This window comes from Argentina anserina, chromosome 6, assembly GCF_933775445.1.
Source record: "Argentina anserina chromosome 6, drPotAnse1.1, whole genome shotgun sequence".
In the NCBI taxonomy this organism is placed as follows: Eukaryota; Viridiplantae; Streptophyta; class Magnoliopsida; order Rosales; family Rosaceae; genus Argentina; species Argentina anserina.
This window is the reverse complement of record NC_065877.1, coordinates 21,901,628-21,928,203: the sequence shown is the minus strand read 5'-3', so window position 1 is coordinate 21,928,203 and position 26,576 is coordinate 21,901,628. Positions and strand designations below refer to the sequence as shown.

The window sequence follows — 26,576 nt, the reverse complement described above, 5'->3', positions numbered from 1 at the left end:
CAACATATGAATATAATAATAATAATGATCACATGAACATGACAACAGATGTCACCCAATATCACACCAGAAATAGAATAAGGAGAGTGCAAACAAACCTGCAAAAGGTGTTCATTTACTTTACCTAAAACATTTGCGTGGACTATATCAATTAGTATACATACTAAAATTTAACAGTTTGTCGCGCATTGGAAAAAAGATTGTCCTGAGTTGAAGACTAGAGACAAAAAAGGTTCTGAAGTGAATGTTGTCAGAGATGGTGATGATGAAGACTTTGATTTTGCATTGAGTTATTCATCATGTTGACTTACTGTAATGTTTTCCCTCAAGAGCCACTGCAATTAAGTGTATTGTTCATCATGGGCAGACTTGCAATGAAGAAGCATAAGTATGAATACCGTGCTATTTAACATACATGAAAAACTACATTCAATTCATTAGCGTGTAATTGTGTTATTGCCTTGGCCAAATATGACTTCCCAAAGGGACCATACAATATGAAACCCCTCCATGGTGTTCTGTTGCCTGAAAAATTGAAGCTAATATACATCATCTTCTGCAAACGGCCCAAAATAACATCTTCACATCAAATAATTAATTTATAACAAACTAACAAGAGAACTAGTCCCTTACATGACTAAATATAGTAATCATAACGTATGTCTATGAGAAGGTGATACAAACGAATTCTTGCCAGAAGCAATCACTGTCTCTAGTAGCAAAACGAATTCCCCTCTTGCAACTCATACAGTCAGTCTAGTAGCAACATAAGCCTCCTGATTATCCTAATACCACTAGAGCAACTTTAAAAGAGCCAAAAAAAAAAGCTACATTATCTACCCTATGTCTAACAAATTGCAATACAACTACGCAACAAATCAAACACATTATAAGCTATAAAATCAAACCAGCTACAAAATCCTAAAGCTAGTTATAAGCTTTGACCTTTCTAGCTACATCAACATTACCAAACAACAATACACACCGAAACTAAGTCGAAAATCGAAAGAAACAAAGTAACTAACCAATAAAGAACTGAGGGAGATTCCAGCCTAGGTGAGATTTCAGCCCAAAAAAAAACCCAACCCTTTATTAAAAATAAAAAGAGGAATTAAACCAATCGATTACACGGGGTCTCTCTCAGATGTCTTTCTTCTGTTCTTTAGCTCTTCCCTCTACTCGACTACTCTTTTTCTAAATCGTTCAACCCCGTCGCCGCCACTCTCTGCCACTGCGCCGCCGAAGGCCCGATCGCCCGAAGCTATCTCTACTCTCATCTACACTTCTATTGTTCTACTGTTGAACCCATAGGTTTAGCTCTTCTCCAGTTCTCCTCTAAGTTCTATTAAAATTGAATCAGATACTGATTAAAATCATTAGATACTGATTATGGAATGATTAGATACTGAAATTTAGTGGGTATATGAGTTTGTTCACTTTGTTGGTTAAACAGATCTTATTGGAATTTTGGAATATGATTATATGAAATTGGGTGTTAGTGTGTTAGTCTTGTTACTGTCTTACTGAATGGCTGAATGAAATTATGATCAGATATTAAGTATTTTATTTACCTATTTGGGTTTGTTAAGAATGTAGGGAATTCGTGTTAGTTTATGAGTTTGTTAGTTAAACTATCGATTTGGAATGATTGGAAATTTTAGAATCTGAAATTTAGTGGTATGTTAGAGAATGACCGAATGAGAGATTGAGTATTTGCCTATTTGGATTTCTTTGTTGGTTAAGAACTTAAAAATATAGGGAATTAGGGAATGGTAAGAATATTTAGGTTTAATTGACCTTTAATCATATGAACTTCATACACTCCATGTTATAAACCTGAATTTTTTTTTCCTTCGGCCAAAGTTGTAGTCCACCCCATAATATCCTAGGTCCACATTTGAAATTAGCCTGGGTGACATTTTATCCTAGATCCTCCACTGTGCTTGAGAGGGCTATGCTGGGCGCGCTTCTCAGCGACCTGATAGAATGAGAACGTATAAATTAAGAGGAGCTAGAAACTAAGAGAAGGGAAACCCAAAAATTGTTGTACCAAGACAGAAAACCCACATGATCAGAAAATGCCTAATCGAGCAAGCCGAACAGAAAAGCGCTAGTAAAAAACCCCAATACAAGCCGTCTTTCCCCCAAATTGAATTTGAGGCAACGTTGAAGAATCGAAGGATTTTTGACGAGCTTCTCTGAATTCCTTTTGGTAAGCTTGGCTTTGTATCTTCATTTCACCGATTTTCCTCTTTGTGTGTGTCGTCGTCGACTTTCCTTATCTCGGCGAGGTTCAGAACTCCTTCACCTCCTGGTAATCTCTCATTCCTTCTCGGTGGAGATTAAAACCTGCAACAGAGACTCGCGAGTTTGTTCTACGGCGGTAGATACTTTTTCACCTCCTATCTCGTATAAATACAAGAGAAGAAATACAGTGCGTTCAGCGAGTAGACGTGTATTGCGAATCGTAATTACAAAACCGCCATCAACCAGTAGACGTCGACGCGTGTAATTTGAATCGTTGGTATAGGAATACCGTGGTATAAACTAGAATCACTCACTTTTTATCATTTGTTTATAAGATAAACATCTTTCCTCCAAAAAGTTACAAATCCATATTAATAAAATTAACTTTTGAACAAAAATTGACAGTCAGGAAAAAAAGTGTTTAAGTAACATGTATGCAGCTATACATATTTTCAGTTGAATCTGACTCAACTACCCAGCCATAATACCAGCACACCATGACATACGTTTTAAGTTTCAACTCATTAAATAGAAAACGTCACACAACTCAGCTAGAAGTTTATTGAAAGTCCCTGAGCCTTGGAGGATTCACCAGTAGAGTTCAAATATGATGCAAGTCTTGACTCTTATATTTCATTATCTGCACACACTAGTTATGATGTGTCTTCTCATCTGTTATGCTGCTGTCTTTTTTTTTTTTGGTTACAAGTTATGCTGCTGTGAGTGCTGTCTTTCGGTTCTTCCTTTCCATTTTATTCTAGGGAAATTAAAACATGAACATTTGCAAAATTGCAAAATACACCCCACCTTCAACCCACTTATCCTTGTGGCATAAAAAAAACTTAATAATTTACCTTCTCAGGCTATATACAAGTCAATCATTCTACTATTACACCTGGAATGATGTGAAATATATTACAGCTTATTTGGTCCTCCAAGTTTTATATCTGACACCAACAAAGCAACAAAATTACACAAACACTAGTCTTTGAGACTCAAAAGATAAAGGGCAGGCTTGAATTCTCACTTTGGTGCCTTGACTGAATTATCTGTAGTACAATGAACACATCCAAGAACAATGTGTCACTGTGGCATTTATAGTTGTACCTTCTCCAAATTTAGTGCTTCATAATTTACAGTGTCTTTAAGAAGCAGAAACTCTGTATAGTTCTTAAGAATGGTGAACAGAAAAATCTGTATATGATGACCAGTACACTGTCCACATTCCAACCCTAAAGGGCCAATCTTGTAATTGACTTGAATGGTGCTGAGCACAGTCTTACACAGCACTCGGGAAGACCAGTTTAAAAGCGCCAATGCCAAAAAGCTCGAGTCTTTGTGTGAGAGAAAGAAGGGGGGATTGAGAATATAGAGGCATAAACCCAAGTGAACCAAAATACCAGCCCAAAAATATGAACCAAATTTATGGAGTACAAAACTGCCCGTTTGTAAACTCTCTCTGTTTGCATGCCCAACACATTGCCTTATATCCCGAAGTCTGAGGTGGTGTGAGTTAATAGTCCTTGTCACTTTTTGATGTTGGGGGGTTATTTAACATTGGTCTGAGACTGGGAGTTTTCCCAAGTTGGATTTCTGGGTTGAGTTGTGAGTTCTCTGTGGTTTTTAGGGTCTGCTTGAATCCCACAGAGAAAAAAAAAACCAAATACAAGGGTCTTTTGGAGGTCTGACAATGTCATCCTCCAAGAAAGAGCTTGAGGAGAAGCTTAAGGAGGCTGGAAACTCTCTCCTTAAGCCTCCTTCCAATACTGATGAGCTTCTCAAACTCCTTGATGTAATCCCTTAAACCCTCTCCTTGTTTTATTGTTTTCACGCACAACACTGAATTCTGATGACTGTTTTTTTTAATTGTTATTTTTTCTTAGTTGGTGGATTGATTGGAATGTTGTGTGAAACAGGTTGTGATATGGGTTTGATCGTGTTTGTTAAATTATTGGCTGCTGATGGTCTGTGGGTTCTTAATTTTGTGCATTTAGTGTGTCTGTTAGTTTATTGTTTTTGCTTTGTTTCTGGGGATATGAATTCATGAATTGTAGATGTATGAAGACTTGAACTGGGTTCATCATCGTTTTGTGTTTTGTTTTGCCAATTGTGTGGTTTGATGTGGGTTCAGTAGTTCTTTAGGGTTATATCCAATATACAATTGATGTGTGTTTTTGAGCCTCAATTTTCGTGCTATTGAAAGGCTGAATTTTGTTTGCCAATTCCTTAGTTCCTTTACATGTAATTGTATTTGAGTGACTCTCTGAGTACCTTTTAGATAGATTATCAGCTGTGTGTTCGCCCCAATTTTTCTAGTTTGAATGGCGGTAGATGCATTACCTCAAAGAGGGTGTTTTTTAGGTTAATGGATTTTGCATCTGATGTTGTGTGAAAATTGAATGCCAAAGTTTTTAAATTGAAGATCCTTAGTTGCATACAAACATCTTTTTTAACAAATTGTGTAACTGCATATATCTGAGTTCATTATTCATGAAATGAAAAAGAACCAGAAAAATCAAATAATAAAAGGAGCTTTTGATAGACATACCTTTTAATTTCGTTAAGTTTAAACTTTTACCTGTGTGAGTAGTTACTGTTCCAAATACGTGAACTTAATGGAAGATCGGCTCTTAATATCAGATCCTGTTTGCATATGCCATTATTCATGGAAGCTTTGCCTTGGTACAATGATTGCTTGCCCTAGGTGACCTTAGTGATTGTTAGTTTAACTAGGAAACAATTGTCTTGGTTGTCCCCAAGGATACTTGTGTAATAAACAGTTCAGCCATCACATTACATGCGATCATCATTTTTTTCGCAATCTTGCCTTTTTATATATGTGAAATCGAATGTTGTTTCTTGATAACATGCTTGACCCTCTTTACATTTTGTTCTCTACTTGCTTAGTTCATTTCAACCATCTCCTTAGTGACTCTTCTGTTGATACAACTGTGAGAAATAACTTTGCATATCTGGATTTTATTTTGTTCGTTTATAGCTTAAAAGATTGACACTACTGAATTGCTTTCTCAATTTTCTTCTGTAGGAAGTAGAGGGTTTGTTGTCAGATGTGGGGCAAGCACCATGTACATCACTGCAAGATGCACTTCTACCTGCAATGACAGCGTTAATATCTGATGTACTGTTACGACACTCAGATACGGATGTTAAAGTTTCTGTTACATCATGTATCACTGAGGTTACAAGAATAACAGCACCAGATGCCCCATACGATGATAACAAAATGAAGGTACGGCATAAACTCTGGGATTTTCAACTTATTCTTGATGTTAATCATTCCTAAATTATACAAATTGCATATACGTATAATTAGATGTAATGCTTATATATTCGTTATTAGTGCTCTTACAATTTTCATTGTCAATTTGATGGTTCACAGGAAATATTTAAACTGACTGTAGCAGCTAGTGAAAACTTATCACATCTATCTAGTCGCTCATACAAAAAGGCCGTCTCCATTCTAAAAGTTATCGCGAAGGTCAGGTCAAGTGTGATGATGCTGGACCTTGAGTGTTATGAAATAATTGCAGAGATGTTTCAGCTTTTCCTAAATATAATCCAGTAAGAGCTCTATCTGTGCTTGTTATAATACGATTAATATTGTGGTGCATTGTGGGACAGTGTTTTATGGTTCTATTGATATTGTATTCAAGGATATGTTGGCTTAACCTTGAGATGCAATGTAAGATTACTTTGATCTTCTGAGTGCTCATATAATGAGCATTAATTTAGTCATTCAATTTTTATTACATGTAGAATGCTCATTATACGAGCATTCAGAAGATCGAAGTTTCAAAAATTTTGTAACATCTTTTGGTACTTTGATATGGAAGCAAGGAAATTTCTGGATTCGTTATCTCAAGTACGTGTTGTTCATGAAATAAAATTATATTTTCCCACTGTTCTTTCTTGCAATGAAATGCTTGCATGTTCATTGCAAATTTGTTAAAAGAATGATAGGATTCGTAAAGCTCTCTTTCATTCATATATTTAGAACTTTGGATTATGAGAATGATCTTCTGATATGGTACCATAGGATGGAAAATCATCTACATATTGCGTACATCATTGTTTAAAATAAATTCCTAGAAGATGATTGTTGGAGAATAGAACAGAAGGAATAGTGCTGGGAGTATGTACTGTGATGGTCATCTTTTAAATTGTGTCGATGGAAAAAATATTAGAAATTCTGTGGGAGCTAGGGGGAGGAGATACTATATTTAGTTACCTAGTTTTTTTTTTTTTTCGGGGCATCATTTTCTCCTGAGTTTTATAGTTTTATGAGAGCTATTGGTGTTTAGTGTTGGGAAAGGAACAAGAGAGCTAGGATTGAGAAGATATCACTTGTGGTATATAATTTGTTACTTACCTTAATTCGGGTGTAAGTTTCTGCCGTGTTATAGTTCTTTGTGTGCTATTTTTCTGGTTTGGAGAGTGATTGTGCTCTAGTAAGGAGCATTTTGCATGGTTGATACTTTGATATGGATAAGTTGAATTACAAAACTTGGATAAGTTTCTGTACCAGTATTTGGTACTTTGTTTGGATCATGCAAATGTTATTCTGATGTGGAAACATAGGATGGAAATTCTACTTCATATTGGGTATATCTTCCTTCAGAATAATTTTAGAAAATAAACTTTGGAGAAAAGAAGCAAGGAATAGTGCTGGGAATATGTACTTTGATGGTCGTCTTTTAGGTAGTGTCGATAGAATAAATTAAGATAAATTCTGTGGGAGTATGGGGTGTGGAGATTCTGTATTGTTCATTACATAGCTTTGCTCTGGGCATCAGTTTCTCCGGAGTTTTGTAATTTAATGAGAGCTATTGGGGTTTAGTGTTTGAAAAAGAATAAGGAGCTAGCGTTGAAGAGATATATCACTTGTGGGAATTACTTTGATACTTCTTCACTGTGGGCGTTGTCATGAGTTATAGTTCCTTGTATGCAATTTTGCTGGTTTGAAAAGCTGTCGTGCTTTAGCTTTGGGCGTCCTCTGTATTCAGCGTTTTACTTTTGTTAAGCTGTTAGCTTATCATATAATCAGTTGGAACCTTTCCCCTACTATGTAGTAATCTTCTTCTGTTAAAGTTCTACTCATATAGAAGAAGAATTTTACATAATCTTTATTTCTTGCAAATAATCAACAACTGATGGTTTCATCTTGCTTTATTAGGTCGAACCATCCACTTGCTGTATTTTCAGACATGCAAAATATTATGACAATGGTTCTAGAGGAAATTCATGAAAGTGAAGAATTTCCGTTGGAACTTCTCAGAATTCTTTTATTAAGTGTTACAAAGAAAAATCAGGTTATAATCTTTTTCAACACGTTGTTATGTTATGAATTTAATTTTTTTTATTAATCATTATCTTTTCTATATATACGAATTAAGCCCGTCTTATTCATTGTTTCAGATTGTTTCACCTTTCTCTTGGAAACTGGGGGAGACGGTTCTCGATAATTGTGCGGCTAAGCTGAAACCGTATCTCATGGAGGCAGTGAAGTCCTTGGGTACTGCTTTGGACGATTATGCTCCTATAGTGGCTTCTATATGCCAGCATAGATGTGATGCCCTCAAAATTGATCATGTCAGAAAGAATCTGGTATGTTGAACAAGTGATAAATTTTATACTTCAATTGCATACCTAGAGAGAAGTTTAGAAATTTTTTAGTGTACATGCATATGGATTTTTATTTTAAGTCTGTTGTGCATGCTTTTACTTAACCCATTTCTTGTCTTGTTATGCATCATCTCTCCAAGTTGAGCTGGAAGCGCGCGCTACTTCTCCAGCTAAAGTTTTTTGTATATAAATATTATATATAGTTTAATCTTCCCTATATTAATGTCACGCACATATGGGTGGTCATAGGTTCTAGTCCTTTGAACTGTCACACTTATTGTTTACAGTGGTTAGTTCCGCGGTCCTTTCAATGCAGTAATTATTATTTTTGTGTGACCATAGTAAAAATAGATGTTTGACAAGGTTACCAAATAAGAGGATTGGGATGATGTCAGCTGGTAAAACTTCATGTTGTACAACATGACAGTCAAGGGAAAGTTAACAATAAGCGTTCTTGGATAGTGAGCAAATTTTATGTATATTAGTAATACAAAACTTTCTCTTCAATGAGATGAACCATCCTATCCTGTCTACCCAGCTATTCTATCATATTCTTAATATTGTTAAATGAATTTTGATAACATTGCCTCAGCAGCATATAATTCATGGTTTTATCAGTTACACTCTGCACATCTTAGGAGGAATGATGTGATGTAGTTTTTGATAAATGTCCCGTGTATTTATGTGTGTCACGACTTGTGGTCCTACATAGTGCTAAGTGGGGGGCTACTGCCCTCACTGAGATTTTTTCTTCTCTTTCTTTTAGTGAATGCCATATTAGCCAAATTCTATCAAATCTTTTAGTTTCGCCCCCATTTCCTCATTGCTTTGGTTTATATAAGTATTCCACCCCCATTGACACCATATCTTGGGCCTTCATTGGGTATCACGATGTTAGAGTGGCTCTCTTTAGTGTGAATAATAAATGGAAGTTCTAACTGCAATCTGATTCTGATTGATAAAAATTGACTTGATATATAAGGACTCCAAATGAACCATACCCTGTATGCATCTGTTATGCGTAATCATATCATCACCTGTTCTCTCTCTCTCTCTCTCTCTCTCTCTCTTTCTCTCTGTTTTCCTCCATACATATAAATTACTATTGTTTGATTCAAACGTCTCTATTAAACAGGGAACAGAGGTAGTTACTGCCAATGCTGCTGGTCCGACAACAGTTGACAAATGTGTGGCTGGTCCCACTAGTGATGAACCTAAAATTGTACATGACCCCTTTACAACATTACAGCGCTGCCATCTCGCTAATCATTCCAAGGAGGTTAATTTACAAGATGGTGCTGAACCTGACAATTCGTTCTCTGTGAAGACTGTCAAATCAGTAAATGAGCCAGATTCGGGTACAACAAAGAGAGGCAAAAGGCCCCGCTCTTCAATGGATCCAGAGGAAATATCAGAAATTGAGCCACATTCAGCGCTGAAAAAGAGAGGCCGGAAGCCAAATTCTTTAATGAATCCAGAGGAAGGCTACGATAATCATTGGATGCAATCTGGAAAAAAATCTCCAAAATCAGCTGGGAACAGGAACTCTCATGACAAGGGATCTGATAGTTTATCCACTGAAGATCATCTTCATTTGAAGGTCACTATGGCATCCACTTTGCCGTCAACACTTCAAGAAGTGACTGAGCCATCCACTTTGCCATCCACACATCAACAATCAACTGAATCACCAAATTCTCAACCTAAAGCAGAAGGGGACATAGGATCTGCTTCTTTGCGTCAACAAAATGGCCATCTTGATGGAACTGAATCTAGAAGAGGTCGACCAAGGAAGCAAGTAGCCATAGCACATCAAGAAGCTAATCCTACTTCCCATTCACCTGCAAAGGTTGATTTTTTTTCATGTGTTCAAGCTGAAGATAGAAATCCAGGATCAATTGATACTTTGAAGATGGAGTCTAAGGAGACAAGTTCTTTAAAAGCAAAGTCACGGGGACGCCCCAGGAAATTTCCTGCAAAAACAAATAATGAGACCATTATTGCTTCTGTACATGTTGGCACAGAGTCTGCAGTTTCATGTGATCCTGTGGAAAAACAACAAGAATCAGCTTCCACTCTTGGAACTGTGAATATCAATGATCAGTCAGCTGTGCAAAAGGTTGGGACTCAGAATGTGAGTGCAACAAAACCAAGGGGCCGACCGAGAAAGCTTGCTTCAAAAATAAATCAGGAAACTGTTCTTGCTTCTGAACGTATCGTAATCACAGAGGTTTCACCAGTCCCAAGTGGTCCTGAGCAAAACATGCAGCGAGACCCAGCTGTACAGTTTGGAACTGGCGGTATCAAGGATCGATCAGCTGGAAAGGGTATTCAGACACTTGGGGGGGAGGACGCTCCTAGTAAAGATGGTGCTGAAGGATCTCTTAATAAGGTACTAGACTGAGGACAGTGAAACTTTACTTTTCAGTACCCATTGTTTTGATCTGCTGTTTGTTCTTCATCCTCTTCATAATTTTTCACTTTGCAGAAGATGTCCAACTCTGAGACAAATATGGGGGGAGATAAAAATGTTGTTATAGGAACCCCTAAGATTATACGCAAGAGGAAACGTTCCATTGCAAAGGATGAGGTAATAATAATTGTTGCTACTATTTTTTTATTTATCATTTTTGTTTTCAGATCAATTGCAGTTTGACTAGCATGGTGAGTTACAGTTTGGTTTCTCAATCATCTATTACATCCTCAAGCCTCAATCACATACTGTCTCCCCCGCTAGCTTTCTGTGGTCAATTAAGTCGAATTCATCTTTAGGAATACTTATCATCTTGGACTATTAGTGATCAATGAAATATGGCTTACATTGCATCCAATGATCCAAACCATTAACCATGAACAACGTTAGGTGCCCCTGTTCTTTGTCAAGTTATTTCAGTAAGGCCCTGTTTATGAAGTAGTGCAAATGAATCATATTCAATACCATTATAGAATAATCAGTTTTTGAGAACAGTTTAAACAATGTATACATCTATGGTTATCTCTAAAAGGAGAGAAGCTATGAAACATAAAGTCCTAATTCTGTACTCTTTTCAATGGCATAAATGTCCATTCAATAGCATTGGACTAAATAATAGTGAATACTGAAGGTTGATTTTAGCTGTATAAAGGCAGAAGTTTTATATAAAGTTCTGAAACTGGGGTATATAAGTATGTTGAGCTAAGTTGAGGTGACATATGGATACATTCTCCTTTTTTCTGATTGAAGATTATGAAACTATTAAAGAGAAGCTATTGCAGTTTAGCAGTATGGATACATTCTCCTTCAATGATGTTACACTGGATATGAATCCAAGGTGTACATAGGTTTATCATGTGATGTACTTTCTGAAGTATTGTATCTCAAGGGGTTGACATATTTTACAGAGGAGTCAGACCATGGGGTATTTTTCAAACTTAGAAAATCCTCTTAGACTTAGGTTATGCTCGCTTTCCTGTAGTTATGGTTCTGCCAATAGTTACAACTTTTAAAGTGATGTTGTTACATATTCTGTTACTGAAAGTCGAAATATAACATCAATGCTTCTCTTGTTTATGGGTACTAATCCGTTAAATCTGAGCCTACTTTATGTAAAAATTAATCGTTTTCATATCATCAATAAACCACTGCTTGTTTTGTTTACTGTGTAATTAAGCTGTAAATGGTGCTTGGTGCTTCACTATAGATCTGAGGTCCACTTTAGCCCCTTCATACATCCAGGAATTTATGCAGACATGCAACATTGGTTTTTTTTTGTCTTTTTTTTTTTTTTTTCAATTTTGTGTAGTAATATTTTACTACTTTTTTGCTTCAAGATTGCTTCCAGGTAATAATGTCTGAGTCTGTTCTCAGTTCAACTAAACATATTCTCTTTTTATAATATGGGTCAGGCCTACCTTAATTGTTATGATCGTTCTCTGCTATTTTTTTCTTTGAGTTTTAATTTAACCTACAAATTCAGGCTAATCCAATGCCCAATCCTGATGATCGAATAGTTGGCAAAGGAATACAGGTTTGGTGGCCGAAGGACAAAACGTGAGTACTTCAGAATCATTTACAAGTATAATATGCTATGATTTATGTTAAAATCAGACTACACATTTACTGAATATTAATCGTCTACTAGGGTATAATCATCACTATATTTGTCTCATATGGTATTTCTTACTCTGCAGGTTTTATGATGGTGTTGTACGTTCGTACGATGCTGTTAGACAGAGGCACTTGGTGAGTTGACTTTTTGGTCTTCCTGCCCTTTTGTTTGATGTGTTTTATGCCATTCCAGTGTTCTATTTTTGAACATGATTTGTAACTTTAAAAAGCGGAAAAAAATACTACATGTCTTTGGGCTTTTGACCATATCTTCTTTGCCATTATAGTACCACTCTCTTGCTCGTGCTATATGTGTCTTCGAAGGATCACCATATGGTACTAGTTTTTTATTTTGTACTTTATAGAGGATCCCTCTTGTGTGTTATTTAGTGCTTGCTTTTGATTATTTTTTCAAGCCTGTTATATCAATCTATAGGGGAGAAAGAGACGGCAAGTGTAACAAATAAATTTTTTTTACTTTAAATGTATTGTTTCTTTTGGGGGTTTTTTTTGTTCTTTCGGTAACTCTAAACATTAAACTTTGCACTTTCAAGAAGTATTTTTTTTTCTTAAGATATTTCTTGTATGTTTTACAACTTTTAGGCATTATACTGCTGCTTAATTATACGAGGGGGCTGAAACATGTAAGACAGAGGCGGTTGCGTCACTGGGTACCCTCAGCAGTCAGCACCTTGTGCTATAATCAAGCATGAGATATCTCCGTTTTGCCTGAGTTTCACAATTTGCTTCCACCTGTATGCATATTGTTGTTTTGAATTTTTGTTCCTTCTCTACATCTTGTGCAGGTGCTTTATAATGATGGGGAGAAAGAAAACCTAAACCTTCGAAAGCAACGATGGCAACTAATTGAAGATGATTCAAAAGATGTATGTACTTTTTTCATAATTGTACTGATCATTTGTCTAAATTTTTATTTAAAGCCTTATTCTAATATAAATTATCCTATGCAATTTAGTCATGTATACAGTTGGAGCAAAAGAATGATACGCCAAAGACTGATGCTTCTGTTAGGTCAGTACTAGCTGTCAAGTAATTTCCATCTTAGCTTGAGAGGACTGCTGCATATGTAGCTTTCGAAAAATGATGCATGTGTAATAAAATAGATAATACTAAATTAACAATAAAGTAATAATTAAATAATATAATATACAATTTGAATAATAGGTTGTAATAGACTTTACATTTTATTTAAGTATATGTAGCTCATAAATAACTGCTCTTGACACCACATGGGACTGCCCCACCTAACACTCGTTGCTACCATATATGTTACTCTGAAATAAAATTTGTTAATTTAATCAGACCACAAAAGAGGAAGCGGAAAGCAATATCTGAGCCATCTGAGCAAGCAAATGCTGGTTTCTCCTTGAAAAGGTTGGTTTGTATAATTTCTTTCCTTTTCATTTACTTCGATATTTTTCCACTGTTGGTGGTTGGTGGTTTGCATACTATCATGTAATTTGCAATTATCATTCGTTAACTAAACTTTTTTGAAGGATATCTAGAAATGAAGTGTCAGCTGGCTTATCCACTGTTGAGTGTATGAAGTCTGACAGTAAATCTGCAGACCGTTCTACACTAAGTGAGCCTATTATCGATGAACAACGGGAAGATAAGTCCAAGGAAACTGACAGGTTGATGGATGATAAAGGTGAGATATATGCCGGCCAGTTGAAGGGAGATATGAAGACTGGTATTGACTCTATGCAGATCACACCTGAGACTATAACCTTGTCTAAGGAAGAAAATCCGAAAGTTGATATTGGACCCTCTGTTAATGTTGATCCTATAGAAATGACAGGATTGAGCAATGGTGTAAAGGATGCAAGTTGACCCCCTTCACCTGTGTTGAACAAGGCTGTGTAAACCACATAAACATGTATCTTTCTGGCTCTATACTACCAAAAGCATCGTTGGGTAGTCTCTATTTTTCCTTCTAGACAGAGAAACATGCATCTGGTGTTACTTTTATCTCTGATGCATTGTGTTCTATCTAGTACCAGAATTGTCGGTTAGGAATTAGAATTGTTTTTCTTGTAGGCACAGTTACATTCATCTAGTGGTATTTCCTCATGCATGGCTTTCAGTCTAGTATTGAAAGTGTTGGTTAGCCTGTAATTTGTTCCTTTCTTGTAAGCACACATCTGATGGGTTTTCTCATAAAGATTTATGTTAGTGAGTTCTCTTTGTGCTTTCCCATTACAACAGTCTGATGGCTATTGCCTTCAAAAGTGAGTAGTGTATGCTATCATGTATGAACTATAGATAAGGATGGAAAATGTTAAGCCTGAAATTGATTGGCTGCTTCTGCTCGGTTGATGTAATTTTACGTGAAGTTTTGTATTAGTCTCTCCTGCGTTACTGCGTTCTCATTTTCTTACACTCATTCTCTTTATCTCATAGCTTTTAAGGGGAAAACAAAATGAAAATCAGTGTTTGTACTTCTCACTTCTTTGTAGACATGTATAGTGAGATAATTCAACTAAATAGAAAAAGAGGTTCTTTCTGTATCCATATTTCCCAATATTATTCCTCGTAATCTTGCTGATAGATGGTATCTCTTAAGTTTATGTATGTTGCCACCCCTACTAGCATAGAGCTAGTATGGCATGCCATCGAGCATAAGCATCATTCTCTAGGCGGATCTACAAGTCACTATGTGGCTCAACCATGATATTAATAGCGTACCTCGTCATACAAGTTTTCCAATGATAGTCGGAACTTACCAAAACACCATTGGGAAGTCACATTTCCGACCTCATCAAGATGGCTCCATAGTAAGCCTAGATGGACACTTATTTCACATTGAAGAATATGTAAATGAGAGGGTTCCCTCACCTAAAAAAGAGACCTTTCATCCCACTTAGAGGAGGGACGGCTATTTGTATAACTTAAGGCTATTTGCCTATAGTAGTGGATTCAAGTGGATGTAGTCTACCCCAAGAGAGGGAGGTGACCACTATACTTCTTGTGTCAAGCTAACCCTCACTAATAGCTAACCGCGTGATTAGCCACCCATCGGTAATCACAACGTTAACATTGAAAAGATATGAACATTCCTCGTAATCTTGCCGATAGATGCTCTCTCTTAAGTTTATGTACATATCATAACGCAGACGTTGAAAGGATATGTTCATTTGATTGTTTATTATGCAGCGGGAACCGAAGCCTCTGCATTCTTATGTACCCTTCTTTTTGTCATCTCTGCGTCCATAACCAACAGCGGTGATGCATTGATCTAGTTCTTGTTATACACAATTTGAAAAGAATTGGGAATCAGATATGCGAGCATCAATCTTTCAATATTTGTAGGCACGTCTGTCAGGCAAGTTTTCGTGGCTGTATGGCTTGCATTCGTCTTGGCATTACACGTACCATCAACAGTTAAACAACTCCCATATAAGGGTAGTTATTTCTGATGCTAAATCTGTGCTTTTGATTTATGAATTAAAATGCAACAACCATTAAAGCTCCCTCACATAGTTGCTCTTCGCCATTGGTCACGCAATCAACTAGCTCTTGCTCCGATAAGAACCATAGTTGGTCGAGCTACGCAACTCCTTCCACACCAGCCACTCATTAGAAACATCAAGTATAATACACAACAGATTAAAAGTAGAGCTTTGGATCTCAAAATACAAAATATTGGGAGCTTGAGTTATGCACCACATTGGCTGTGATCTTTATAGGGGTTAGCTCTTTTCTATCTCCAGTCAACTATCATTTAGTGTTACATCTTTATCATTTTGAGTTACTTCTCTAGTACGTACTGTGATGTCTTAAACCTCGGAGGAAATAGATCTGATATTTTAGCCCGATTAACTCTAGCTACGGTGTTGACATCATATTTCTAAGGTTACAGACTTACAGTTGATCCGAGATTGTGCAGAACATTATCTTGGACTATATATTGATCGATTAGTTTCATCATCTTTTAATGGATGTTGATATTAATCTAGTCCTAGTGCGTCGGGTTCAAAAGAAAGTACCAATAACTTTTCCTCATTGACGACTTCAGGCCGTTCAGGGTTCGATTACACTTTGGTTTGAAGACATCTTTCTCCCTAAGTCAGCAAAGGTACAACTTTCCAATGCAATTAGGAAAATCTACCCAGATATTCTAGCATGGGAGAATGATTACTTGTAAGTGTTAGTCAAAAGGCGCAACTATTCTTTCGCCTAGCGATGAATTTACAGTAGCATGTTTCAGTCACTGTTGCAACTTGCAAGTCTCTGAGTCTGAGGAAAACACTCAGATCCATACACATCTCTGTTTTCAACGATGCGTGCCTTGGTGCGGGAGAAATGTTGGAAAAATAGTGAATCTCACCATTTATTATAAACCAATTTAATGAGAAGAATTAAGTGGACACACTAAAGATCTATAAAGATAAATATGAGCTTGTGTTCTTCGGTGTAAGAGCTACAAAATAATGTATTTATATGTTTAAATTGGTTATAATGTGAATAAGAAATTGTCACATAAAACGTGATAATTATTTGAATTTTAGAATCTGTAACGACTGGGCAACTTTGAATTTGTAACATTATATTCAATAAGATTAAATTATGCAACGACAGTTTAATGAAATTGAATTCTGTAACCGTCAAATTCATTGTGTAACAGTCGTAACGTATGAAATGAAATTCATTAAGGTAACGGTCGTAACATATGAAAATTCATTACGTAACCATTGTAATGGTCGTAACGAATGAAAATTTATTATGTAATTGTTGAAACTTATGATAAGAAATTCATTTCTGAATTCATGACAATTCATTTAGTGATCAGATTTCCTCTCTATAAATAATTACATATTCTTCATCTAGATAATTAGATTCACAACGAGATTTAAAATCATAACTTGGCATCCTAAACACTACTCTCTCCTCTCTCTAAAGTTTGTTCTTTGCTCTCTTCTTCTTGACACAGCATTAGCAAGTATTATCTAAGAATGCGTCTAAGAATGTTTTATGTTCCAGCTTGTTCTAGGATTTAATGTTTATTTTCATTAAATAGGTTATTTAGTTGTATTAGGAGTTGTCTTTTCTAACTGTTTTATAATTATAACTAGTTCTTATAAATATGAGCTTTGTATTGAGTTAAAGGTATATTTGAATATTGAGAATATTGATTTCTTAGCCTCTGAGTTATGTTCTTCTCTTGTTCTCCTATCTCCCTATTCTCTTTCTTGTCTCTCTTCTTAAGAGATTCTCTCTCCTAAATCCTCTATCTCATATCTAGTTTCCTTCCATCCTACCCTCTAGTTCATATCCTCCTCTGCTCCTGTATCAGTTCTGGTGATATAAAGGGTTCATTCCAATTTGCTGGTATTCTTGTAGCAGTGCAGCTTCAAGGATTTGCAAGTCATTGTATCTTGGGAGACTAGTGTCATTTAGTCCTTGCACCGGTATATGCGGCATAATTGTCTTAAGGATAGTATGTGATACACACGACTCGACTTTCTACCTCTTCTCATGTTTGTTCAATAATGGTTGAGTACTTGAATTATCACTTCCAATTTTCTTAATTATGTATTTTTATTTTCGCATAATTATTTTATAATTTATATTTATTTCAAAATTTAATTTATTATTTATATTTGTAATATCACCCCATTTTCCTAACAAGAAAAGCCTCACTTGACCAAACCCAGGCAGGTATGTTGTTGGAAAGGCGACTGACGAGAAGTCGGGCCGGACGTTTTTCACAGAAGGTGAAGGTGCGGTGAGGGAAGGCGAGAGGTTGAAGATGATGTTTTCTTTCTTCTTCACCGGAAACGACGTCGTATCTTTAATTAACATGAGGATTATCACGTGTATAAACTCTTTGGACGGTAAAGGTCAAATATATGGACCTTTTTAATGGGTATTCTTCTTGAGTTTACTCTTCAAATATACATATGAATCCATCTTTTTTTTTTTGAAGATACATGAAATTCATTATCTCCTAATAGGAAACATTTATATATATCTAATTAAAATATTAATTGTTAGAAATGTGATTGGCTTAGCACGAAATACTCTTACCTTGCAAGGCTTGATCTTATCACCTTCATCTTCGTTTTTGTCTTTTTAACAAATTTAATACAGACGGTAAATCAATATAATATATAGCTGCACATAATTCTATAAATTTGGTTGGTTTCTGATAATGACATTCGGGCCCAGCGTAGAAGCATGAGAGAATTTAATTATCAAATTCCGACGGCGGATGCATCGAAAGTCGTTTCTTTTTGTTCTTTTAAGAAACCTACTGTGACGAATTAGGCATGCATTTTCTCTGTTGTTGTTGGAACACTTGAGCAATACGTTATTTCGAAAATGCAACAACGCAGATATATTTACCTGAAAACATTCGTTTCCGCAAGTGCTGTAAAGTGAGATGGAGACCATGCATGATGAGCTCTGTATAGCAAGGTTTACATTGCGTCCACTTCAATCCATATGACAAGGGTTAGAAGTTAGAAGTGCATTATTAGTTGGGAGCTTCTTATCTGAGCAAGATATAACGACTTCTCCATTCGATCTTATCTGACAAATTTCCCTCGAATAATATTCTGGACCTTAACCTAGCTAGCTAACAGAGTCTCAAACACACAAGTCGCAAACCCACTGAATATGGGTGGCGCATGAGGTCGGGCACCGCAAAGCTGCAAATTAATCGCAGCATCCGACTAGCACTGCATGGGAAGTTTCAGGGATCGATGCCTTCACGCACAAGTAAATAGAAGATGTAGTGCAACTAATTAACCTCCAAGCCTTCCTAGTTGTATGTCTTGTTCGTCAGACATGCTTGCTTAGAGTGGCATAGTATTACTCATGCATGGATCAGTGGCGGATCTAGCGTCTGAAAGATAGGTGAGCGGAATTTTTTCTGAATAAAAAAAGATAAAACCGTAAAACTCTTAATAAGTCCAAATACAATTTTTTTACATAGTATTCATCAAGATTTCGAAAAAAAAAAAATAAGAATGTCAATGACTGCCTATCTGAGTAAAACGGTGAGAAACAAAGATTAAGGAGCAAAAGGAGTTTAATCATGTATTGGACTTGAGTTTTTATTACAACAAAATTCTCCATAATAAAAAAAATGCGCTGATCAATCCAGATGTTAAAAACATGTCACCTACATTTACGGTTTTACATGACAAAATAAGTGCCCAAAACAAGAAGGATTATCCCAAATGACACTAGACTAGGGTCTACAATGATCATCATGCACAAAATTATATAGAAAACGGTAGAAAACATAGATTGGATGATAAAGACTCCCATTGGTATGTCTTAGGCTTGAGTTGTATCATATTTTTGCCCAGCGGAACAAACAAAAAAGCCTGACGGTTTTTATTTTTACCCGACAATTTCTGGGTTTGCTCTCTCTACGGTCCGCCTCTGGCATGTATCATACTCGTATAGTTTATATATAGTTGAAGAGAGATTCTTGTGTGGGGTGAACGCACCACGTGGCAGTGGGGCTGTCCAATAAGGGCATAGCAAAAGGTTGTTTTGGGTATTGTGTTGGAAATAAATGGGGGCAAAATAGGAACTTGGGAATAAATTATTGCATTTTTATTGGGCTGCCTCATAGCCACGTGGTAGGGGAGTCCGCACCTAAGAAATTTTCGTAGTTGAATAGTTGGAATGGAATGTTGTTGGCACGTACGCCTGTAAGTCTGTAACATTGATTTTATGGGAATTATAAGGCCAAATAACAAACGAATTTCTCTTTTACTCTCCATGACAAATTACCTTAAGAAAAATGTTTTAGCTCCAGATTTCGCGTCATAATCCTATCTGGTATGACACATCATCTTATCACGTTAATAATTAAAATAATTACAAAATTTCTTTTTTAGATTAATAGACAATCATATCCTTGTTAATCTAACGACTCTAGATTATTATAAAACATATATTTTCATGATTTTTTTCATTTATTTTTTCATCACGATAATACTTTCAAAATGTAAAAAAAAAAATACAATATTTATGAAAGTATGCTTGAAATTATATATATATGTGTGTGTGTGTGTGTGTGTGTTTGAGCGCGCGCGCAAAAGATATTCCAAGAAAAATATAGACATGTGTGCATGAAAAATATTTTAAAATTTTGTTAGAGATTTGTTTTTCAGATTTTTATAATTTAATTAATGATTCAATATAGAATATGTGGTCAATGTAGTTATTAATGATAGCCATTAATATAATTCGTAAATATAAATAAATTTAAAAAGTCATATATTAAATATGAAAAAAAATCTTGACATATAGGCTGTCAGAGAGATGGAAATTTTCTTTTATTACCATCGTAACATATATACATTATTAATTAAGAGTATAGTATATTTCCAAAAAAATCTATTTATGGTAAATACATTTTTTATAGGGTAAATCATAAAAAAAGTAAATTTATACACACCTAATTAGAAAAAAAGTCAGGTAAAAATTGAAATTTAGTCACTTTTCTAAAATTGATACAGTGTTGCCCATAAACTTCAATTAATTACGAGACCTGCCACTGACTTAAATCTAAAACAGATCTCGCAGACTTTCCTCGTCGGTGCTCTTCTTGTTAGCGACACCCAGATATCGCAGACCTCCATCTTCATGTGTCTTCTCGACAGAGACACCAAAACTCAGTAGAGACTGAGTTGGATCTCCTTCGTTGAAACTCAAAATAGCGGCGATGCCTTGGACAACTCATATTGGAATTCGGCGTATCGTGTCGCGCTAGTCCTTTGTCGGCGGCATTGTGTCGTTGTCTTTAGGCTGGGTTAGTAGCTTTCTAGGTCGACGGAGATGGAATCGGCACTGCCACTAGTCTTCTCGGGTCAAAATCTCCTTTGATCGATTTGATTCGTCAGGGAATCAATCATCAAATTGCCAGGATTGATGGCTCTGAGCACTATCGACTCAAAGGCCACCCTCAAGTATAAGGGTCAAGTTGTAGTGTATTGGGATTGTGAGTAGGGGATGTCGTACCCAAGGGATTGGAAAAACCCTTTTTAGCTAGGAGAACCTAAGGGATGCTAGAAGAATATGCAAATGTACAAGTCACAAATTAAGGCTCATAAGTGAACCCATATTCATGGTGAATATATGCAAGATGGTGTAGTGATTCAACTTTGTTTCGGATGTGGAGTTACTTTTAAAGACTAAATGACTACTTAAAATGTAAACTAGGCTATGTTAAACTAAATGTGATGAAATGGATGGAAGTTAGGATTTAAGGTTTCCACCTCTAGTTTCTCTTGTGAACAATGATGCTACTAAATTGAATGATGTCACTCTAACTAGTCAATTTCTCTCCTTGTATCCCTCTCGGGTATGACAATGGACAATCTCCTTTGTTGGTATCAAGCAACCTCTCTCGGGTGTAGTGCTTAACTACTCAAGTCATGCATATGAATTCGGTTAAGTATCAAATGCATTACCCTAAGTGCATAAGATTTTGAGATGAATAAATCATGCAAACCAACCATACTTATCTCTAAGTGATTGTAGTTCACATATGATATGCTATCATACTTCAAACAACTAAGGTTAATCAAGCATTGATCATTCATCATGTCATGGTAAACAATCATACCTAAATTGATTAAGTTTAAACATGAATGTTCAACTTTTGAACTAGCATATTAGAGTGCTAATGAAAAGTGCATCAAACAAAATATTTATATCAATGTCATATAAGATTGGCTAGGGTTTTCACCCTAGCCCCAACAAATACATAAGAGAAAGTAGAGAGGTGATTAGTGAATCTCAAGTTGAGAATGATGTAGATTAACTCATGGAGGTCTGGACATGTTAGTGATGAATGTGGTGGTGATGGAGATCCTCAAATGATGCTAGACTTCTCTTCTTCCCCCTTGCTTGATGGTGATTTATGAAAAATAGTGGATGATGAGGTGATGAAACTTGGTTTTAGAATGAGATGGGTAGATGGAAATGTTCTCTTCCTTTCTTCCTTTCTTTCCCTCTTCTCCTCTTGGTGGTGGTGGTAATGGAGGTTTTTGTAGAGGAGAATGGCGGTGAAAAAATTAGAGAAAACTGAGAGATAATGGTGTAGTGAGTGAGGTGGTTGGTTATAGAAGAAGTCGTTGATAAAGGAGGAAGTGAGTGATAAAGGAAGAATAAGTGATAAATGAGGAAGTATGTGGTTATGGAAGAAGTGGGTGGTAAAGGAGGAAGTTTGTGATAAATGAGGAAGTGCGTGGTTATGGAGAGGTGTATGGATAACTAGGTAATGATAAACCTAGAGGTGATGATTATACCCAAAATCAAATCAGATTTTTGCATGTAATATAGGTGTGGATTTTTGGACAATGGAGAGCCATGATCTTGTGAGAAATAGAGAAAAGTGGTGTAGTTAAATCATAACTAAAAAATAGGATCTAGTTGTGATAGAACAATCTCCATAAAGTTAGCTGAAAAATGCATGGCACCACCAAAAGTGTGGTGCTCCGCCATAATAGTGCCGCTAAAAGTGGTATTGCTCGGAAAATTACCGGAATTTCATATTTTTCTCTTCTTGTTAAGATATTCTACAAAACATGAAAATGAATTAGACTAAATAAATTAAGCACTAGAATAAGTAAATTTCATATTTTAGGGCATTAGAATATATGAGAATTATGATCCAACAAATACCCCCAAACTTGAATTTTGTTGTCATCAAGCAAACTAACCCAAATTTGACATAACAACAACGAAAACAATCTAATTCTTCTAACAATTAACTCAAAGAGCAAAATAGTGATAGGCATGAAAATCAAGGTAGGCTTCAAAAGTTCATGGATCATGGATCAAAATCTTATGTTTTGAAATGTATAACATGTCTCTAGTTTGTCATTTCAATTTACCAAAATTAAGGATGCATGTCTAACCGTGTTACCCATAAACTCACAAGGTATACACTATTTTTCCACACAAGTGTTTAAGGGTTAACTACACTACACTCAACAATCTCATGCAATACCGTCATATGCTTGCTCTTCAATCTTATCTCCGCTATCAAACAATACCACATCTTGAATGAAGAAGACTTTTATTAGATGAAAAATGACTTTTATTAGATGTAATGAGGCTTAGGTGAGAAACTAAAGAAATGAAATAGAATGGAATCACAAATTTCAAGTAACTTAGTAAGCAACAATTCTTTTGAGATTTCGAACTTAAGAACCAAAGATGCCCAACAAGTTTCAATTTCTCAAATTACTCCCCCAAACTTGAACAAAACTACATATTCAAATGTAAATGACTGTTTTTTTTTTAAAAAAAATTTACTTTTTTTTTGAACTACAAATAAGTTTAAGAACAATAGAATTGATATACAAACTACACAGTACGCCTATATACTTCTTCTTTTCCAAGTACCCTCAAACTTGTTCCTTAAAGCATCATGACATAAACAATATTGTATTGTTCACTAAGTAAACTTGAAAGGGTATGACAAGTGTTTAAGCTAAAGGGATAGACATTTGTGGTGTAAAGAATTGAAAGACTAAATACACAAAGGCTCAAAATGGAAATATAAGAATATTCAATATCTTCGAACATACTCATTTGGCCATAGTACATTCTTAATTGCCTAGTTCAATTCCAAGACACAAAATTGTGACAAAGAGCTTTAAAATATATGGAGCAAGTTCTAGAGATGCAAAGCAATGAGATGTTCACACATGAATGAAGTAGTGCATGTAACTATACATGAACTTCAATAAGGCTTAAATACTCACAATATGACATGTAATTGCCACAATATGTGGGAATAACACAAACTAATTACAAAACTAAAACAATATAATTACTAAAATGAAAAACATTAATAAGAGTAAAGTTAGAAATTCTCCCTCCTGAAGACCATATTCCATGCTAAGGACTAAGTTACCAACATGTAAAATCAACAAGGCAAGGGCCTTTTATCTACTCCACTAGGTCCAAGCATCACCATTGAGTAAAATTGTTTCCACGAATTGTCACAATCACCAAACTTTATTAGAATCAAAGGAGGTTAGGAAATAATCATACCAGCATGCATTACAGTTATCAAAGTGAATGAGCAAATACTTAGCCATTAAAATTGGAAAAGAAATGGCTAAGCAACATGGAAGTCTCCCCCTAAAGGCATTAGGGGTTACAAAATAAATCCGAAATAGAAATGAAATAACTGCAAAAACTATTTTTTTTTGGCGATCGATCGTTTCTTAACAAGGAAATGATTAAGAGAAAATTCCCCTTGAAGACAATAAACTTTACCATAAGCATTTCCAATCAGTAACATACGAGGGCAAGGCCTTGCAATTAAGAATTGTCACTATTGGTGTTGCTCCAAAATAATCGTCATTCTCCTTTCTTGCATAAAAAACATGACTACCTCCAAATATGGTTTTTCTTTAAGAACTTTTTGCCGGTCTGTTGACTTGATTCACTCAAGGGGGCTTCTTAAGGCACTTGTTCCCCTTGTTCACCTTCCTTGAACTTCCAAATCAAACTCCCATATCAACAAATGATCATTTGAGAATCCCTCCAATTTGCTTCTTCTCCTTAATGGGAATGTTGGATGACTTACAATTAACGTATTTTTGAACTTTGCAAGACCAGAATATGTGTTCAAGCTTTACTTTTTATCATCTCCCCTTGATCTTGCCTCTCCATAATTACCCAAAGAGCAACTCATTCATTCATGTCATCCGGAGTATGTAGAGGAGAAAAGACTTGAAACTTGATTTTGTCTCCAAGCACCTTCATGCTCATGGTGCCTTTCTTCACATTAATCTTGAAACCAGTGGTAGCCATGAACGCTCTCCCATAAAAATGATAGGGATCTCATTGTCAACTATAAGGGTTTCTTCCATGTCTAAAACAACAAAATTCACCGCTATCACCAACGTTGCCACATTAACAAGCACATTCTCTAAGATTACTCTAGGGTATCTCACACTTCTATTCGCCAATTGGAGACTAATTGAAGTTGGTTTCAAAGATCCTTTAAAACCAAGCTCTCTCAAACATGAATATGGCATCAAATTGATACTTGACCCAAGATCCACCAAACATTTGTCAAAAGTAGTGTCTCCAATCTTGCTTGGAATACTGAAGCTTCTTGGATCTTTGAGCTTTGGTGGAAGCTTTTTTTGATAGCACTAACTTCTTCACATAGCACCACTTGCTCATGCTCATTGAATTTCCTTTTTTTCGTGCACATGTCCTTCAAGAACTTAGCATAAGATGAAATTGTTTTCACAGCTCAAAGAGTGGAATGTTTACATGAACCTTCTTAAACAAATCAATCATCTCTCTCAATTGACCCTCTTTCTTGAGCTTTTTGTCTTGTTTCCATAGAGCTTGAGGATAAGGGAGAGACACCTCCTCTTCTTGCACAATCTTTAGAGGTGGGTTGAAAGTGATACCTCTTTTATATGGTCTTTCAGTTGAAGTAGAAGTAGAGACATCTTTGTGAGTTCCGGCCTTGGAATTAAATTTGTTCTTCAAGGCTTCTTCTTGTCCTTCAAAGACAACTTGTTCATTATTTGATCTCATTTCAAAACCCCTGGTTCCCTTGGGGTTACAACTTCTTCATTAGTGGGTATATACACATTGTTCTCAACTTGTCTTCCACTTCTCAAAATGGAAATGGACTTGACCTCATGCCTTGGGTTGTTCTCCACTTGACTTGGGAAGACACCTTACTTCCTTTGACTTAACTTATTAGCTAGTTGCCCCATTTGTACCTCAAATTTGCTCATGCCTTATTGAAGGACATTGATTTTCTCATCTTCCTTGACTTGGTTACCCTTTCTCTCAACAATGAAACTCATTAATAAGTCTTCAACACTTGGTTTTTTCAATGGCTCTTGAGGTGGAATGATAGGTTGTGCTTGAGGTTGAGGTTGATGAAGAGCCATTTGGAGTTGATTGTTGTAGTTGGAGGAGCTTGCACTTTGATAGCCACCACTAGGCCTTTGGAAACATTGGCCTTGCTCACGATGAACAAACCCTTGGTCTCGGTTTTGATTGCCTCCCCACCCAAAGTTAGGGTGGTTTCTCCATTCGAGATTGTAAGTGTTGCTATAAGGAGTAGTCATTAGTTTGAGTTGGAAACCAGCTTGGTTGCATTGTCCATGTTAACTTGATATGCACCTCCGTTTGGACGAAACATTGTCTCATGTTGGTCACTTTTACAAATTAAGCAAACTTACTCAACCATCTTACTTGACATAGGTTGGAGATGCTCTCTATTTCCTTAAGCATTGAGAATAAAATCTAGCTTCTTGTTCATGTAAGCTTCAATCCTCTTCAACTCAATTTGCATTTGAGTGTTGGGTTGCTCCATCTCATAAGCTATTCTTTGTTAATCTTTCAAAATCACATTGGTTTCCTTCACCGGCCTCCTATCACTTTGAATATCATAGAGTTGTGATGTCTCTGCTAGTGAGTTAAGAATGTTTTCCGCTTTAATCTCGTTCTTCTCGATGAAGCTCACTTGACAAGCATTGTCAATTCTTGTTTTAGTCTCTTGGCTTGACCCATTATAGAAGGTGCTCAACAGAAGCCACTTCTTCACACCATGATT

At 36.0% G+C, this 26,576-nt stretch overlaps 2 protein-coding genes across 4 annotated transcripts; one reads left to right on the top strand and one right to left on the bottom strand.

Annotated features, from left to right (window-relative positions):
• The first annotated feature begins 3,607 nt into the window (after positions 1–3,607).
• LOC126799183 (sister chromatid cohesion protein PDS5 homolog D) lies at positions 3,608–14,365 on the top strand. Of its 3 annotated transcripts, none has more exons than XM_050526321.1 (13): positions 3,608–4,039; positions 5,294–5,497; positions 5,648–5,829; positions 7,442–7,577; positions 7,684–7,872; positions 9,026–10,282; positions 10,379–10,480; positions 11,847–11,920; positions 12,061–12,112; positions 12,784–12,864; positions 12,954–13,009; positions 13,301–13,372; positions 13,504–14,365. In XM_050526321.1, the coding sequence occupies exons 1-13, from the start codon at positions 3,938–3,940 to the stop codon at positions 13,829–13,831; spliced, it is 2,835 nt and encodes a 944-aa protein (XP_050382278.1). In that variant the 5' UTR covers positions 3,608–3,937; the 3' UTR covers positions 13,832–14,365. The 3 variants fall into 3 exon arrangements, 2 of the variants coding, with proteins under 2 accessions (XP_050382278.1, XP_050382277.1); XM_050526320.1 differs by having other exon boundaries at positions 13,495–14,365; XR_007672599.1 differs by lacking the exon at positions 13,504–14,365 and having other exon boundaries at positions 11,881–11,920.
• Positions 14,366–24,768: 10,403 nt separating this feature from the next.
• Positions 24,769–26,088, bottom strand: LOC126797066 (uncharacterized). Its single transcript, XM_050523749.1, has 3 exons — positions 25,797–26,088; positions 25,271–25,509; positions 24,769–25,131 (listed from the first exon to the last, which is right to left on the bottom strand). The coding sequence occupies exons 1-3, from the start codon at positions 26,086–26,088 to the stop codon at positions 24,769–24,771; spliced, it is 894 nt and encodes a 297-aa protein (XP_050379706.1).
• Positions 26,089–26,576: the final 488 nt, after the last annotated feature.

Bases quoted from the DNA above. Each gene is read 5' to 3' on its own strand.
- LOC126799183 (XM_050526320.1), top strand. From the start codon at position 3,938: ATGTCATCCTCCAAGAAAGAGCTTGAGGAGAAGCTTAAGGAGGCTGGA. The intron at 5,830-7,441 runs GTAAGAGCTCTA...TTGCTTTATTAG, and splicing joins CTTTTCCTAAATATAATCCA to GTCGAACCATCCACTTGCTG. The intron at 12,865-12,953 runs GTATGTACTTTT...TATGCAATTTAG, and splicing joins TTGAAGATGATTCAAAAGAT to TCATGTATACAGTTGGAGCA.
- LOC126797066 (XM_050523749.1), bottom strand. From the start codon at position 26,088: ATGACTACTCCTTATAGCAACACTTACAATCTCGAATGGAGAAACCAC. The intron at 25,510-25,796 runs GTAACCAAGTCA...TTGTCTTTGAAG, and splicing joins TTTCATTGTTGAGAGAAAGG to GACAAGAAGAAGCCTTGAAG. The intron at 25,132-25,270 runs GTAAACATTCCA...TATCAAAAAAAG, and splicing joins ATTTGTTTAAGAAGGTTCAT to CTTCCACCAAAGCTCAAAGA.